Source organism: Magallana gigas, chromosome 9 (genome assembly GCF_963853765.1).
Source record: "Magallana gigas chromosome 9, xbMagGiga1.1, whole genome shotgun sequence".
In the NCBI taxonomy this organism is placed as follows: Eukaryota; Metazoa; Mollusca; class Bivalvia; order Ostreida; family Ostreidae; genus Magallana; species Magallana gigas.
Genome location: NC_088861.1, coordinates 23809068 through 23827268, shown reverse-complemented (window position 1 = coordinate 23827268; position 18201 = coordinate 23809068). Strand labels below are relative to the sequence as shown.

Sequence of the window (18201 nt, the reverse complement as noted above, 5' to 3'; positions counted from 1 at the left end):
TCTAGAGAAAATCAACATAAAAAGTTTTATAGGCAAACCAGATTTATTCATTGTGGTTTTGTTCAGACAGGTACAAAGACTCACCACAAGACATTTTCATCAGTGTATAATTTTTAAAGCAGTGGAAACAGATTTACCTAAGCCGAACTCTATGAGTAATAGTTGCTGTTTTGGAGACTATGGAAAAAGAGGATCAAATTGACCGTACAGTCATGTATGTGGCTTATATAATATTTTGTAGATGTTGACTGGAAAAATTACAACCTTTTTCTGTTTGTTCTGCATGCAGTTACAATGAAACTGATGCAACTGGAAATATGTTCATGCTTTGCATATCTGTCAGCCCTCAATCTGATATGACTTGCATTTCAAACGGGACGAAGGGGAGTTTATAGAGCGTCGTATCTCTTTTCTCTGAGTGTTCAGGTAAATAGCATCACTGATAAATCTTTGGAGGACTATTTATTCTAACTTCTGAAAAATTTACACTGTGCAAGTGATTTGTGGGTATTTTTTTTCAGTACAACATTATGCGCCCATCTTAACTGCGAAGCGTATGACCTTTTTTAAATTATAAAGCCCAATTGGATAAACGTTTACATCTTAAATGTTATGTAATGTTTACTGTCATCTTTCGATTACATAATTCATTTTGTGCATATCTTGTTTAAAGCAAATACGTTGTTTATAAAACGTCGGTTATCAACCTACCCTATCTCCCTACTTATCCCTATATTCAAAGAAAAAAAACGCCGTTTTAGCATGTAGCATGTTATATGTGTATTGTTTGTGCAGTATTCCTGTGTTTACATAGAAACAAAGACGATGTTAGACATTGTGATATTGACTGTGGTTTACGTAGCTGCGTTGTTCCTTGGTGTGATATATTACTACATGGTAGGGAACTGAGATAAAAAAAAAACCTCTTATTATGATTTAGATATCCATCAATAAGCTCTCTCATGCGCAGTACATAGCTATAGCTTGTGTATCTTTTTTTAGTTTGATTAGAAATGTTGCAAAATGTTAACAGTCGTTTACATTTATCAAAAACACAAACATTGATCGTAAGATATCTTTTTGTGTGCATATACTAAAGCACTTTTGGACATTTTGCATTAGGGAAACAGACAAACCACTACCATACCTGGGCCTAATTCAACATCTGAGAGGTAAGATAAGAAAGGAGAAAATTCAAATTCATAATTATGAGTTTAACTGAATATATTGGCATCATTTAATGCATCTTATAACTCATTTTTCGTCTAGACGATAATAGAAAATTTGTAGGAGCAAATGTAAACTGTGTCTAATTTTTTGTGATATTTTATTTTGATTATACTTTGGGCATTTATCAATTCTCCAAAGTTAATGTAGTACATGTAATAAACTTTTTAAAAGAAATTCGCACAGATTCAAATCTGATATGAATGAATGATTTTCTGTAAGTTTTCGCAACTTTCACGACTAAAAATATAACCTGTTTGGAGCTGAAATTTATTTATATTTATATTTTTCCTTTTTTTTTTAGAGATGGAAATTTGGCAGATATTGCGAAAGCTGGAAGTCTACACGAATACCTTATAGATCTACATCAGAAGTACGGAGACATAGCTGCTTTTCAGATGGGAAAGGAGATGGTTGTAAGCATCTGTTCACCAGAACTGTTCAGGGAGCATTCTAATGTGTTTGACCGACCTGGTAAGTGATTTTTGACAAAAAATTAGATCTAAAGTTGCGTGATTCAAGCGCGGGCAACGAAAGCTAGCATTGACAGGTTTTTTTAAATTAATGTAACATACTTCTTTTCTGATGGTTGTTAGCATCTATTTACCAGAACTGTTCAAAGAGCATTTGAGTGTGTTAGACCGACCTGGTAAGTGATTTCAAAATCCGATTCCGTCATAGCTGACATCACTATGTCAAACATACATTTGAAAGCCGGCAATCACAGCTGCTGTATCTATAGCAGTGTTTTACAAAAACAAAACATAAAACTTGTTTGATTAGAAAAAAATATTGATCATCTTAAAGATAATAAACAATTAATTAATGGTACCAAAAAGTGAAGTTAACAACATTTGTTTAGTTTGCTTAGTTTTCTAGAAAAGAGCTGTACATTTTGTTTGGCTGTTTTAAAACATTAGCAATTAGCTTTATTTGATAAGAATATCATTTATTCAAGGTACTAAAGTTACATTTTACGGTATGGTAAAGTAAAGGCCGCCTCAAAACCGGTTTCAAAAAGTCGTGTATTGTTTATCTTGTTTACTCTGTACATCCATTGTCAAATAATTAATATAAGTACAAATCTTTCTTTACAAAACTGTTTTGAAAGAAAAATAAAATAACTGGGAACAATTTAACCTAAATGGGCGCTGTTGCGCGCTCATTCAATACATTTTTTTAAAACTAAAGATGAGAAATGATTACGTGGCTTAAAATAGCTACAATCTTGTCCAAAACCTGTAATAAAATTAAATGCAATACTTTAAACATACTATGTTTGGCGTGTACAGTATTTTGGAAAAATTGTTTTTCAAAGAAGTGAATTTAAGGATGACAGACCCAATTTACTTCTACAATAGTGATTTTCATGAAAATTTTATATGAGTTAGAGTTACTAATAAAAGATATATGAAAAGTAATCAAAAAATAACATTTAAATAGAAATCGATTTTTAGTAGCGACCATTTATTACTTTGCTTTTTACATCGAACATAAGGGGATAAAGCGTTCTTATAACAGCAATGATAATTGTTTTTAAATTCTGCAATTGATTTTGTATCCAAATTGAAATTTGATACATATATGAAGATTTTGAACTAAAATCATTAAAAAAAATTGACCATGTCATCGACTTCGTTTTCACGAAGGCACATGCGAAAGTGCGGTGTGCCTTTAATTTTCTTCAATATCAAAAAAAAGTACTGCGCAGTCTCTTAATTAAAGGCGATGACCCTCATTTTGAGATCGATTTATGAAACAAACAACTATTAGAGTGTGCTAAACATTTTTTTATAATAAAATACTCCCAATCTAAAGCACAGGAACTGTTTAACCGTGTTTTTAATAAGAGAAAAAAAATTGGAATGTAAATGAATTGTTTATTGTCTCAAACTCAATTAAATAATCTAAATGTAGGTGGTCAAAGCTATTTTGAACTAATATAAAACTCACTACAGCACTGTCACATCCTTTAAAAACATTGTGCAGGTCAAATAATGTTGAAAAACGTATTTTAGCATGTTAACTCAAAGCAAAGTCAGTCAATACTTGCACAATATAAAATGTGTACTGATGACGTAGAACAACTATAAATTGTGTCATAAGCAATTTGTTGAGTTTTAGTTATTGTGACGTACATGTAATATTGTATTGAGAATTCGATGTTCGTAACAATTCCTCAATTTGGGTGCGTGATATTTCTGCGCCAAGCGAATTAGGTCAGTCGTCCTTAAATTGGCGTATTTTTGGATTCATATATTCTTAAACATACATATATGACATTTAGCAATGTATTAGATTTCCAAACACGATAAAATGAATACACAGTCAAATGTTTTACGTTCACTTTATTTTAGCATTTTCTTACATAAAAGATTAATTAAAAAGAATATTCATTCTTTAAAGCTTCACTGTATAAAATATTTGAGCCTTTCCTGGGGAGGAAATCGATACCATTCGCAAATAAAGCCGAAGGGAAGAGCAGGCGTAAGAATTACAACCTAGCTTTAGGGTCGAGTCATTCACACTGTTACTACCCAGGAATACAAGCAGTGGGTATTTTACCACGATACCACTCGATTTGTTTTATTTTCAGCATGAAATATCAAACGGTCTTCTAAATTAAAAAAACATGACTGCGTTTTAAGAATTTTTTCACTATTTTGCAGTTATCTGAAAATTTGGTACACGACTGGTCCAGTTTAGCTGAAATGGAACAAATTCCCTTGAATGATTCGATGATTACTTTCGGAATGAAGTTAGCTATTGTTAGTATGTTTGGAAGCGATCTATGTTCCGATGAAGCAATCAAGGATATCAGGCACAACTTTCTTCTTGTGAGCAATTATTTCAGTGAAGTCATCTTCTTTTGTCTGATTTTGCAAATGACACATCTTTATACTGATACACAAAAAGACATTAACTTGAATAACTTGAGCAAAACTGATCTCTGGACTCGTTCTTAATTAAAGAAAGGTCATTTTTGGGAGTTGATTTTAATCAACTCTCCTATGCAGTTACTCTGGCAAACCGAAACTGAAACAGTGTTTGGACCTAAGCACAAATCATCACCGCTGACAAGACTTAGTTCTTGAAAACAATCGTTAAATTCCATCTAATGTACGCTGAAACATTTTTTAAAGGAAACTTATTTATAAATACCTTGGAAATGGTCAGATTTTGAATAGTACGAACAATTTAAAAGTTTTTTGCAGTCGTATATATTCCTACCGAGTACGCCAGAGTTTAATATAGTCTCGTTCAACCATCGGCTGTCTCTGTACATCTCCGACAAGCAGAGAGTCAGTCTATATTTAGAGGTCGCATCATCAAGCTATCACGTGACCTAGTATATCTTACTTGTCGGAGATGAACAGAGATATCCGAGCATCTGATTGAACGAGACTAGAGTTCATTATTTGTTGGATCCATTCAATTTTTGAAATATTTCGAATACCGATACATAATTTGATGAAATCAATTCCATTTTTAAATATTACACAACATGACTCATTAGAGGCTTTCTCGAAATTCTTGTCGGAAAAGTCCGAGAATTCATATTATAAAAAATGTGCTTAATTAAAATACAGATTATAAACTACTTGCCAAACAAATTAACATATCGATGAGTTTAAGATAATAATAATCGATAAAATCAACTCCCGGCAGTACTTCAGTACTTTGATTAAATTTAACTTTTAATATATGTTTTAATGAATTCTGTAAACATTGATAAAAGAAATTTGACCTCGCATTTTTGGCAACAACATCTCAAACCCACTATTTCAATCTCCTTTAAGTCAAGGTGAAACGTAACCTTACAATTAATTTCAAATGAGCATACTGCTTTTTTTAAACAAAATTAAAGTGTTGCTTAAATATTCTGAAATATTAGAAAAAATAAATAGCATTATGTAGAGTACATTCTAATGTAATATTATATGAACACTTAAAGGTGTCTCTAAAAGGGAATGAATTATCTTAAATTTGAGTAAATATAATCCAACGATTGCCATCGTCATTAACATGTATCATTTAAGTGAAAATATGACAACGAATTTCAGATTTATTAATGTTGAAAGATAATGATGTAGAAGCTCCCCCCCATTGTCGACCTTTTAATATCATCTTAAATTCTATAAAATGACTATGTCCAAATTTCAGGCCTTTTCTTTCAAGGGAACAAACATGCACATTTTTTGATAATAGCTTTCAAAATGTTCAAAATATTATTACAAACGAAGTACCATTTTCTGCCTTGAGTATATTATATTTTTTTATAATATGCAAGAAAAACAAAAAAGATTTTATATCAGACTTTTAAAGAAATTAATTGTAAATTAAGACTATTGTTAGCTTCAGATCGTTTCAAGCAATCTTGTATAGTCTGTTCCAACGACTTTTCCCTGAAACTTTGTTTCTAAGTCAAATGTCTCTGAAACTTCACATTTTTAAAAATCAACTGACTTTTTACAGGCATCGAATGAATTAGAGAGAAAATTGATTGGAATATCAGATGAAGAAAGTGAAAGAGTGAAGACGTTTGAAGATGGTAAACAAAACTATAACAAAGGTTCATGTTAACATATAAAACGTGATAATGTACTTCTTTTAACATTTTGTGAGGCAGATTTTTTTTCTTCTCTGCATGAAGACACCCTGGATCGTCACCTTTTCGAATAATTATACATTTCAAGAATTCCAAATGATTATGATATGAAGATTTTGTCAACATTCTTTACTCTTTTTTAAATATTTTTATAGAAATATATTTCAGGCAGTTGAACATAAAGTCCATTTTTAATTTAAAATTTTCTTTAAAAAAAACACTGGTGTAAGCAACTGAAAAAACAAATACCAGTAACTTATTTTATTTGATATTACGATACCAAATTTAACAAACAAATATAATTTTACCAGTTATGCTCTTTAAAATAGATGAGGTAATTTAATTTCATTACATTTACGAACGTCCATTTATATGAAACATTGATTATTAAGGAGGCTGGATGGTCAACAAATTAGCCATCAGATCTCCCTAAACCTATTTAATATGATGTCTTTAGCTATAAACCTTCATTTAGTAAAAACGTATATTTTACCTTTGTAAATTTGGGCATGTTCATATATTCTTATATAACGCTTTCCTTTGAAAGGAGATTAATATAGTCTTAAAAATGGTCACGACCGTCAAGCCCCCTAAGTGTTTTTATTTTTTTTTTTGCAAGCTATTTCCTAATCAAATTCGAATCTGTTTATGTTTACAAATTGAATGCAATTTTTAGCAAGAAATAAAGAAAAATATTGATGCCGCTTCTCGATAATAATAACTTGCTGATTGAGAATGGCCACATTTATATAATCGTATGTTTTAGCTCGAAATAGATTTCATGATCATGTTAACAAGTTGGTGACCAAGCGCAGAGAACATCGGAAGAAAACAGACGCCACTCTTTTGGTTGACGTGCTTATTGACAGCACCAATGACGAGGAAGAGATACTTCATGATGCCGTCACATTTACTGCCGCAGGCTCCCACACAACAGGAAGCTGTAATATTTTCCATTCACTTCTGTGACTAACCTATCCCAGCGTTTAAGGTGGTATTGGACACCCCCATATTATGAAGAACTATCTATTGAAATAAACAAAAAAAACAAATGTAATTTTATAAAAAGATCCTTTCCCAAAATTGTCACTTAAAAACGTAGCGCAGTAGGTTACAAATGTGTATGTCATGAGTTCGAATCTCACGGGGGATTTTAAAAAAGTATACCTTTCCAAAAGTTTTATAACGTATTTTTTGGTTAAGTATTGTAAAATTTAAAAATACTAAACCGTTGAAGGTATTTAAGTTATAATGTACTTGAATCCATCTCCAAATTGACAGATGGTCTATACCACCTTAATCGACATAAACAATATAGGCTTAAATAAGTCAATGTCATAATATTCTTAAGATTTTTTTTTAAGTCTCTTCTTTTTATATAGTGTTAACGTGGGCGTTGTACTTTCTCTCTACTAATCCTGATGTCCAGGAAAACGTTTACACAGAAATTGACCAAGTGATCGGCACTAGTGATGTAGACCCCAGATCAGCTAAGGATCTTAAGTAAGTCTATTTGGTAAAAGAATATACTGTTTAGAGTGAATTGTCATAGCTAGTAAATTTCATGAAATAAAGGTATCACTTAAAACTTCAAAACTCTGGTGCAGCAAAATTTTTCTGTTAAGCTACATGTTCATATTCTATTATACTTTCGCATAAAAAAATTGATCAAAAGACATTCCCACTGTACCCAAAATATTTGATTTAGACAAACAATTCAAATTGAAATGTCTTCTCTTATTAAATTCCATGCACGTATGTTGTCTAAGTGTTTTCATATTTTGTATTTCAGGTATCTACATAAAGTGATAAACGAGACAATTAGATGTGCTGTAATAATACCATGGACGGCCAGGTACCAAGATAATGACTCAGAACTCGGAGGATATAAAATCCCTGTAAAAGTACGATATAACGTATACAAAAAATATCACAACAATGGAATTTTTAGTCTACATTTTCACCTTCAAATGCCTTGCATTATAGTATGTCATTGAAGACATAGCAAATGGTATTATAAATCTAATATGTTTATAGTCTTTTTATACCAATGGACATTTTTTTTTATCTACCTCAAATAAAAAGTCTTTGATTAAAATAAACTTTATATGATCTTTTAAATAAAAAGAAAATCTCAATGCAGGCTATTGTTTTATATGCCACGAAGACAGAGACACTCAGTGATGTAAATTTGGTAAGTTTTGGTTGATTGTATTGATATTATCCATTCGATTATGTTTATTATTATTTTATTTTTAGACATCTGTAATTCACGCACTTGGCGCAAGTCTCCAAAGTGAAAAATATTTTTTGAATCCTAAAAGGTTAGTTACGCTTTAATAATAATTATTTTTTTATTTGGGTTGATTGTTCAGCGAAATATATTTTATCCTCTTCTTTAGAAGGTGGAAAAATATTGCTAATGTTATGGTTAGATACAATTTATTTATTAAAGATTCAATTCTAATGGCCGTGTTTTATTAAAGTATTAAAAAAATTTTTTGATTTAAGGTTAAATTGTATAAATATGTTTGATACTAGTATCAAAATTAAGCACAAAGAAAAACATTAAAAGGATAGGCCTAATAATGTAATAATAATCCTTTTTTGTTATTTTGATATTGGTGCAACGGATATGTCGTATATACGTTTTTCAGAGACTATAAAGATGTAGTAAAAATTAATGAAAGTGTTTGATACTAGTATCAAAATAAAGCACAAATGTGTCTACACAAAAACGTATAGCGGTAAAAATAATTTTATTTTTACATTCACAAATTTGTCGTAAAGACGTTTTCCAGTGACTATAAAAATGTCCAATTAGTTTGAAAGTGAGAACACCATTTTTTATTCTGTTTTACTTTTTCTACTACTTTTAAAGGTTTGACCCAGATCGATTTTCTGAAGCAAATATAAAATCAAGACCAGCATATGCGTTTCAACCCTTTGGATTCGCTGGCAAAAGAATGTGTCCCGGATACAACCTGGCTATGATTGGAGCTATTGCTTTGCTAGTCAATATCCTGAAAATTTTCCGGGTAAAATTGGTTGAAGGCCAAATGGTGACTCCAAAATTTGGTATAGTTACTCATCCAAAGGACAAAATCTGGATCACAGTGGAGAAAAGATGAAGCAGATTGACTATATGATTTGTGTGTCACTTTGGAAGACATTAGATATTCCATAATAATTGGCGGAGGGGGATCCGTGATATTAAATCTAATCATTTTTCCCGTTTTATTTGGTTTTTTTTTAAATGTTTCAAAAACAATTAAAAGAAATACACTTTTTGAACGAAGAATTTAAATGTACATTTTCAAATGTTTTTTTTTATCTGTTATAAACCAAACTTTTATTTTGCAATAAATTCTTTATTAACACATTGCCTAAACTTTGCCTGTTCAACAGCATTATATACAGTGCCCCATAACGTCAAAATGCAATTTGATTATTACATATAATGTAAATTTTCAATCAACAAATTTTACATTTATATGTTTTTAAAAATAAGACGATGTTTATAAAAACACAACAAATTCATCGAGAGTGCTCCAAATGACGTCCTTTTTTATCAATGAAGATGTCTGTCAATGAAGAAAAAAAATTCATAACAGCCACTGTACGGACCCAATCCTTTGAAATCTCACGATGTAAAGAATCTGTTACTTGTTGAATCGTAATTCCAGGGTATTCTTCTTTATAATTTGCACAATTATACCTGGAGTCCGTGATTTATAATACAGTTTTAAAACAGAAGATGCCTGCTCTAATGTCCGAGTTATCTTGATTGAAATTCAATCTAAACCAAGAAATATGATGCAACTTTGTAAGACCCCATTAACATAACAGTCAAATAGACAGAAGCTACGTTATCATAAGTTATAAACTTGTATTTACATTCCCTTATTGATGAAATATAATACTTTATTAATTAAAAAAAATAGTTATAAGTTGCTTCTAGATTCGTTCTACACTGGTTTTCACACAGACTGTTGAGATAAGCCTTGAAAATATAATCCATTAAAAATCATTCTTCAAATTTTGCTTTTAACAATAGAAACAACTTTCCTGTTGAATAATTGTAAAACATTGCGGTAAACAACATGTATGAGTTATATTTTCACACCGATAATATTGAAATCAATGTTTGGAAATTACATATATATTCATACACAGCGATTGGGTTGTTGCATTTAAAAGCATTAAAAGATCACCGGATATAATGAAAAAAACGCAGTAGATTGTAAATATATTGTACACTGTAAATGTACGTCATCATTTTCTTACATAAAATGCTATGACAAATGTAAGGGTAAAAATTCATAAATTTCTAATTAACTTTTTGAGAACACTAATGACGATTAATATGCACATTAAGGTGATGAATATTGCTAAAAAGACATTCGAAATGAAGGCAAATGACATAAAGTTGTGAAGCTCTTTACAAAATGAATCAATAGATCTGAAGTGTAAGTCTACAGCATTATATATAGAGACAACTGCATTTATCAAACACATTCTAAAGTCAAATACAATTTAAGAATAGCACGGAAAAATAACTTTTCGTATAATAATAATAATGAGGGTGTAAAGTCTATACAAGCTAAGCAAGTTATAGGTGATATTGTTAACTAAATTATATGCAGTCCCATAAAAAAACTCAAGTGCGTTTCACTTCCCATACATTGGGTTTTGCAAATGTTTGATCTTGTTTCCGTACGCCATTATGCTTAGCTGGGTTCTTGAGGCTCTCAAAACGGATCGAAAAGACCGCAGTTTCTCTGTGACATTTGTCTTTGATCCCTTTACTAGATTGTAAACACTAAAAACAAGGAAACCTACATCGAGAACAGCTGTTAAAGGAGGCAGTACAATGTCGGCAAATGAAGCAGCGCGTAGGACTACGCGTGCAACTGCTATAGGTATACCCCTGATCATAGACAGTGTTCCAGCTGCAACCTGAAGTGCTGTTGCATCAACCCCGTTTGCATCGTCTGTATGCATGGTCCGTTCCTGTATTACTTGAATTAATTTTTGGAGTTTTTTCAAGGAATCTTCCAAGACTCTAGATCGTTCGCGAAAATTCATGTAATAGCGCTCAAACTTTGCATTTGCATCCCTATTTAACACTACTTCGGTTACTGTTGCTCCCACAACAGTTACACCACTTAAAGAACCAATGACAGCTCCACCAACTGTCAAACCAAGGGACACTCCCGCTGTAAAAGGAGCTGCAATAACTCCTGCAATGGCAAGTGCTGATCCTGCAATGCCTACTGAAGACCCCACAATAGTTGAAATATTTACATTTCGTCTCCGGCCCTCTAATTCATCAATGATCTCGCTACACAGTATTTCTAAAGCCATGTTGCATCTCATCCACATGTCCAATGCCAATTTTGCGGTAGTTAGTGTAGATTTAGCAAGGTTTGTGTCGTAGAATATCCTAAAGTCTTAAAATAAAAGTTTTATTAAAAACTTCAGTGAGTTATTTATATACGTGTATAAAATAATGAAATTGCAAAAGCATATCTTAACATATAAAAAATTGTGTAGAAAGACAACTGCCCATTATTATTTTATGGGTAATTACCTGAATGACTATCATGTTTATGTTTTTGCGGTACAAAAGCCACTGGTGGGTCCATCAAACAGTTACATACTCTGTACCTGGTTGCAATTCTGTGAAATTGTCCTGAAAAGGTCCGGAAGAGAGTAATGTGAAACTTTGAAACATTCTCGGCATCAAATAGGCATTTGTAAACGGCATCTATATGAGCAAAATATTGTCGTCTTTTCAGAAAATCTTTCGGCTGTTTTCGTCTTCTTATTTGACTATAGAGCTTCCATTCTGTTTCAATTCTGTCTTCATGTATACTAGCACTAAGTACATATATTGGTACTTGGAAACACGTTGCTGCTGCGATGAGTTCTAGATCCTGCAATGTCATCCCATCTTCAATTCTTTCAGTGAAGAAAGTCGCAGACTCTTTAAGTATTGTATCACGAAATCTAAAAGCATCCAAAACTTTATGGTCTCGGTATTTGAAGTTTTTCAAAGACTCTCTATCAGCACTTTCTTTCTCTGCAATTAGAAGGGGACCATATATGTTTGGAGTTTCTTTTATTTCTGCTATTACTTCCTGCATGATTTTTTGGTATTGTTCTTCACTGCCAAATATATCTTTGCTCATGCATCGATACAAGGAATGTGTGTGATCGGAAATCGTGTCTATCATACGGTCTTCCATGTCAGTTCTTTCCATGACAAGACGAAGCTCAGAATGTATCGGAATTATGTTCATTTCTCTACGTACATCATCACAAAACCAGTTTTCAGGAGGGTTTACTGGGAAAAACGTAATAAGCGGCCGATGTCGTTTGTTTTTGCCTATTTCTTGATTTTCTGAAACTGTATAGAAATTGAAAACTGAGATTTTATCCAGACTCCTGTTTAATATATATTAAATCATATTTCAGAATGAGAGAGAAAGAAAGTTACAAGATTTTCTTCAAACATTTTACTTAGTGTTTTGGGTTACATCGATGATTTATGTATTTTACCATAAATATTACAGCATTAAACCCAATCAAAATGCTTTATGAATATTGATATCCATCTTGCTATCGGTTCGTCCGTTTATCAATCCATATGTTTCTATGTCTGTCTCATCTTCCGACCTCATCCATCTATCTATTTATCTATGATACAGTTTTTTGTGATTCCTGCGTAAACATTTAACTTTACCTTCTACTTTTCTGGCAACATATGGAGGAGCAAGCATACAGTTACATCCAGTCTTTGAAGTGATTCTATCAACATATTCTCTGCCATTTTTCTTCTGGAGGAATAATGTTATGAAGTATCGACAATTTTTGGCTTTGACATAAGTCGTTGGAGTTGTAATCTCCCAACTGCAATTTTCCTTGGAGTTTTGAAAAATGTATATTGGAAATCCCGTCCAGTCAGCTGCTATTTGAAGAGACAGTTCGAAATCGTTCTCCGGAAAACTGCAAAGAAGTTGAATATTCAGTTATTTTTTTGTACTGAATTGCTACAATTGATAAAATCTATACTTTGTATCAAACTTTGAAACGCAGTATTATTAATACGCACCTCATGGGCAATTCTACGTCTTCATTTCCAAATACATCTTTGCTTATGCATTTTGCTAGTGTTCCTTTTCCGCCAAGCAATAGCTCTAATTGCCTCCCTTCTTCTGCTAAAATGTCGTTGATATGTTTGTAGTCATCAGATAGCCCTCCAGGCCATGGGGTATCATCTCTCTGATAAATCAACTTGTTCTTCTCCGGTATGTGTTTGTAATGTTGATGAAGCCCATGACGACTGACGGGTGGACAACAAGGCATTAATTCTGAAACCAAAATAACAATAAGCACTTTTTTCCGTTTTATTGTTTTTAATCAATTAATTATGTGTATTTTTAAAAATAAGTAACTGTTTTACGATTTAATGTAAAACAGAGCTTTTAGGTTTATCCTTTTACTGAAACATTGAGGAATGATTAATTCCTTGTGCACTCTCAAAGTATTATGTCAACTTTTGTTGAAATAATTTTAATTTACATTTCTAAATCTAATTGTTCATCGATGAATTGGTTTTTTGACACTTTATAATTTAGTTTTAGATTCGACATTCCTGATAATGAAAAAATATAAGATTAACTCTTGGTTAATGCATTACACGTGTTACAAAATAATGTGACACGTGTGTATAATTCTAATTTTCAATCTAAAAAAAATTGCCTGTAAGAGAAAGCTGCTTCAACACATACTAAGTTTTTTCTTATAAATTCCAAATATGATAACTGAAACAAACTCACTCACCCAGCGATCGAATTCGATCAAGATCTATTGTGTTGTTGGCAATTGGGAACTGCCCAATTATCTCTGGAGTTTTTTGACTGCATAGACATTCTTCTTTGAGGTCTATTTCAAATGATGGACTTTCTTTGCTGCTTTTGAAAACCAAAGGAGATTCAAATGTATACAAGTAACTACCGCAAATTGGAAGATACAAATTTGACTCTTCCCTGCCTGAAACATCTTTTGGGGAAACAACATAAATTGCAGCATTAAAAATGCTTGCTAGTGCAAATAAATGTACTGCATTTGCCGATTTCCAATCAGTTAATTGTTTCCTGAACGCATCTTTTGATAACTGTTTCCCAAGCGTCTCTGCATTTGTTTCGTTCTTCTGACTTTTCTCTGAAATAGTTTCTTCAACATTTGCAAGTTGCATGTAAACCTGAACAAAATCATCAGCTTCTACGTGTGCTTTTAGGAAATCTTTAACATCCTTCTCGTTTTTTGGAGTTCCGTAAATAATCTGAGCAAAAAGATCAAACATATTGGTTATTTCTACTGAAGAAACATCTGAATAACTAGATTTTGAAAAAGATAAGAATCTTTTTTCTTTTGTTAGTAGAAAATGTCTTAAAGTTTCAAAGTTGTTGCGGAACCTTTTGTCTACACATTTTGAATGTCTTCTATTTGTAATTTTTAAACCACAGTCTAAATAACGATCGATGTTTTCATCACATCGTATGAAATGGACATTTTCTCTGTCAAATCGTAAGAAAAGTATCAATGGATGGTCATTTTCATCGTCCATCTCACGGATCACAGGTTCAATTTGTATTCCTATGAATCCTTCTTCTTCACATTCATACATTAATACGACGCTTCTGGAGATAACCTCGCTCACTGCATAACATTCACGCAATGATGGAGCAACTGCATTTTTCCTTATGCTTCTTATATCTCTTTTGGCGTTTTCAATCCAACTTTCTTTCGGATTTTCTATTTGCGGTTTAAACAATGCAAAGTAGAACAAATGTTTCTCTTCATAAGCTGATATTAGCTCACGGCATTTTAATGCCGTCATCTCTTTCTGTATGAGTGGTCCAACAATAGAGTATAGCTCATTATTGCCACTATATGCTTGCAATGCTGATACACGTCTTCTCAGATCTTTCAAAATAGACTCTTCGTCATTCATTGTTGAGTTAGTTTTGGAAACAAAGTAATAAGAAATCTGAAAAATACATATTTGAAATTAATCTGACAATGAAGGTCTAGATCCCTCTTTTCGAAACAAAACTAACAAAAGCTTTATTGTTTAACCTCTACTGACATTGTAAAAAATGTGTCCTTTTAATATTTATGGAATACTTCTATGGTGAATGGCAAGTTAAATTTCTTTTACCAAGTGATCATTGTCTATATTTCAAAAGACCAAAAAACAGACCAGCTGGAACATTGTTATTTTCTTGTATTTACAGTTTCAGTTATATATTCTTATACTCAATGAGCATTGATGCCCTTTAAAACAAAACATTTATTATTCTTTCTTGCAACTTGCTGCTTGTTGCTTGGGAGATACAAATTTAAGCAACGCTGTTAGTGATAAAAGGCTGATGGGCACGGCTTCAAGAAAACACTAACACTTCAAATCATTAAATGTCCATACTTAATAAACTAAAAACCTTATTCATTTCGAGATTTTAATGTTTTCGAGTATTGTAGATGAATAAATTCACACAGTTAGTTAAAAATCCACTATGTTTAGTATTTCAAATTTAAAACAGCAAAATCATTCTCTAATCGGGTATAATGTATGATTTAATAATGACTGCAATTTCGAAGTGGATTTTCATAGAACGATCCCCATTGAATTGGGAAAACTATCTTCATATCTGCCATTTTCAGGACGCAGAGAATTGTTTGGACGACAGTTTAATCAGTCTCTAGGAAGACGACAATGCAATTCTTACACTTAAAGTTTTCTATTTAAAAGACAAATTTAAAAGTGTATGATTTAAGGCCTTGGAATAGAGCAAGTTAAATATTAACAAACTTTTAAATATTTCTAAATAAAAAGTAATGAAATGTCTTTATCTTCCGGCGATCTTTTCCGTATGCCGACGAAAGCTGGTTATTCATGATATTTACATATGTCCTTGGGATATCACATAATGAAAACACAAAATAAAATAAAAATTAAAATATGCGGCTCAATTTCAAGATAAGCGGAATTATTACCAAGAGAATTTTTTTACTCATGGCTCTATTATAATATTTGCAAGCTCTTGGGAAGATGTATTTAAAAATTTTATATATATACGATGTTTGTTTTTACCCACAGGACTTTTTATCATTTCAACCACCTGAACTGTATGTGTGCCCTTCAGTATACTTCAGTCGTTTTCGTGCATTACTGTAATGTTAGTTATGTAGAATGTGTAGTCTTGCTGAGTGCAGTAATAAATCATTTTATATCAAAGTCGTTAGGACAACAGCAAATCGTGATTTTGGTACGTAATATTTTCTTTTTTTAGAACTTGGGCCACTGCCAAAAAACAAACTTTAAATGTTTACGTTAGCGTAAAGTGATTGGTATCTAAATATTAGAATACTCTTCCAGTACCTAAATATTTCATTTAAATAAGTCTGTTGTGTAACTATTACTAAGCTACACCTTTCATTTTTATCAATGATCCGTTGAAAAGGTACTGTTAAGAACTTATTTGGAAAAAGTCTTTGGGCGACAAAGCAATTTTAGAACATGAATATGTTCAAGTATGTTGTTAATGTTTAAAAGAATTAGAAATCAATCGTCTGCCCCTTTCTTTTGAAAAAAAAGTCGCGTTCCTCCTTGACCCCGTTTTTGTAAATATAATGCTTTGGTATGGATTGTAGTTTATCATGATGAAATGCACGGGTATTGGTATGCAAAACACTACTGTGCAAATGTTCAATATAACACTTCGTTTCTAAATGCAAAAAAATGTGTTCAACTTAAAAAATTGATTTCCAATAGCGCCTCAATTCATATAAAGGCATCATCAAGTTTTAAATGATAAGGTACCCTATGTAAAAGCAACATAATTTCGTCAATTCTAATATTCATAACTGATTTAGGTTCATGACACTTGGCTTATGTCTATTTCCAAATTTCTTTATTTTTTTGCACTCATTCTTAAGAACCTTGTTTCCATTGCCTTCAAAATAATGTTAAATTTTTGTTTCGAGTATCGATACAAAATTCCTATTGTAACAGGTAAAATTTATTTACTAAGGCATGATCTAGTCCGGTAACTAAAATAGGCATTGTTACGTTCAAATTTGTTTTGCACACAGATTCTATATCTTTATGCACTACGGATATTGAATTTGTACTCAATGTCAATTTTCTTTATTTTTTAGATACCAATATATTGCAAACATGATTTCTAATTACAGCTCTCAAAGCAATATATTATTTTTAATTTCGAGTGTGCAGACGCCAATTTCTGGGCACTAACCTGTTCAAAAACATCAATTTGACAGAAATTAAACTACATTGTACATTATATATGACAACAACTCACCCACTTGCAGAAAAGGGTCGTAGTCCACAGAAAGAATTTGTCGCGGACGTACTCTGGATAAACAATAGAAAATGTTGACTTAAGCTGGCGCAAATCGATCGTTTTAAACATGCAGCAAGCTGCACGTTGTATTTAAATCTTTATCTAACAGTAAAAATCTATTTTTAAAGCTCTATACGTTGCCACACGGAGTGCATTATCTTTAGAAACAATAGTAATGTGGATGTTTTAACGTGCAGTGACGATAACATTTTCATTTTAAAACACAGCAGTCATGTTCAATTTTTAATTAATGTCAGCATGTCGTTAAAAAATCATTTCAAATCAAGTAAATCGTTCGGCTTATATTTTGAATGAAAATGTAAAAACATTGATAAAATTAGGATCTGGTTTGACATTTATCAAATATTTACCACAGAAGATAGTCGCGACCCAATCGCAACTTCTCGGGCCTTTCCGGCAGGCTCGGAAAAGCACCTCGAATGTATTACCTAGGAGTCCATGACAACCCCCCTTTTTATAAAACTTGATATAGACACAACACATTTTACGATCTGTTTAGATGTAAGCTAGACTTCATTAAAGTAAATGATATACCCTAAAATATAACACAGAAGCGACTTATAAGGCTGTCTAGCCGATACTTATTTTAATAGGAAGCGCCTCCATTTTGTATAAAATTCTAACATCCGGTAATGTTAATACATTCGAGGTGTTTTTCCGAGCTTGCCGGAAAGGCCCAAGAAGTTGCGATTGAGTCGCGACGTTGTAACATATACATGTAACAATCTTTTCAGCATTATCATCATTTAACATTTTTTTTAACTGGTAAATACTGGAACATCTTTTAAATAGTTTTCCTTGCTACCATTTCTTATTTCCTTTTTAGCATAATAATATTGCTTTGTGGGTTGTCCAAATGATTTAAGAAGGTACATAAAAACTAAAATTAATTCCAAAATGTAATATGAT

The 18201-nt window shown here is 31.9% G+C and overlaps 2 protein-coding genes across 2 annotated transcripts; one reads left to right on the top strand and one right to left on the bottom strand.

The window, feature by feature from the left end:
- Positions 1–749: 749 nt before the first annotated feature.
- LOC136271423 (cytochrome P450 20A1-like) lies at positions 750–9219 on the top strand. The gene is made up of 11 exons (XM_066071442.1): positions 750–897; positions 1123–1172; positions 1532–1701; positions 3634–3779; positions 3897–4064; positions 5704–5779; positions 6603–6779; positions 7219–7339; positions 7629–7740; positions 8096–8160; positions 8718–9219. Exons 1-11 carry the CDS (start codon positions 826–828, stop codon positions 8965–8967), a joined length of 1407 nt encoding a protein of 468 aa, XP_065927514.1. The 5' UTR covers positions 750–825; the 3' UTR covers positions 8968–9219.
- LOC105340717 (uncharacterized) lies at positions 9162–17363 on the bottom strand. The gene is made up of 6 exons (XM_034479795.2): positions 17230–17363; positions 13685–14894; positions 12954–13212; positions 12585–12847; positions 11430–12248; positions 9162–11289 (listed from the first exon to the last, which is right to left on the bottom strand). The coding sequence occupies exons 1-6, from the start codon at positions 17338–17340 to the stop codon at positions 10508–10510; spliced, it is 3444 nt and encodes a 1147-aa protein (XP_034335686.2). The 5' UTR covers positions 17341–17363; the 3' UTR covers positions 9162–10507.
- Positions 17364–18201: the final 838 nt, after the last annotated feature.

What these genes read in the sequence shown, in the direction of transcription:
- LOC136271423 (XM_066071442.1), top strand. Translation starts at nt 826, where the DNA reads ATGTTAGACATTGTGATATTGACTGTGGTTTACGTAGCTGCGTTGTTC. An exon ending in TCAGGCACAACTTTCTTCTT is followed by an intron (nt 4,065 to 5,703) that starts GTGAGCAATTAT and finishes GACTTTTTACAG; the next exon opens with GCATCGAATGAATTAGAGAG. An exon ending in GATATAAAATCCCTGTAAAA is followed by an intron (nt 7,741 to 8,095) that starts GTACGATATAAC and finishes TTTTATTTTTAG; the next exon opens with ACATCTGTAATTCACGCACT.
- LOC105340717 (XM_034479795.2), bottom strand. Translation starts at nt 17,340, where the DNA reads ATGTTTAAAACGATCGATTTGCGCCAGCTTAAGTCAACATTTTCTATT. An exon ending in TGATCGAATTCGATCGCTGG is followed by an intron (nt 13,213 to 13,684) that starts GTGAGTGAGTTT and finishes TTTTGGTTTCAG; the next exon opens with AATTAATGCCTTGTTGTCCA. An exon ending in TGTTGCCAGAAAAGTAGAAG is followed by an intron (nt 12,249 to 12,584) that starts GTAAAGTTAAAT and finishes ATTTCTATACAG; the next exon opens with TTTCAGAAAATCAAGAAATA.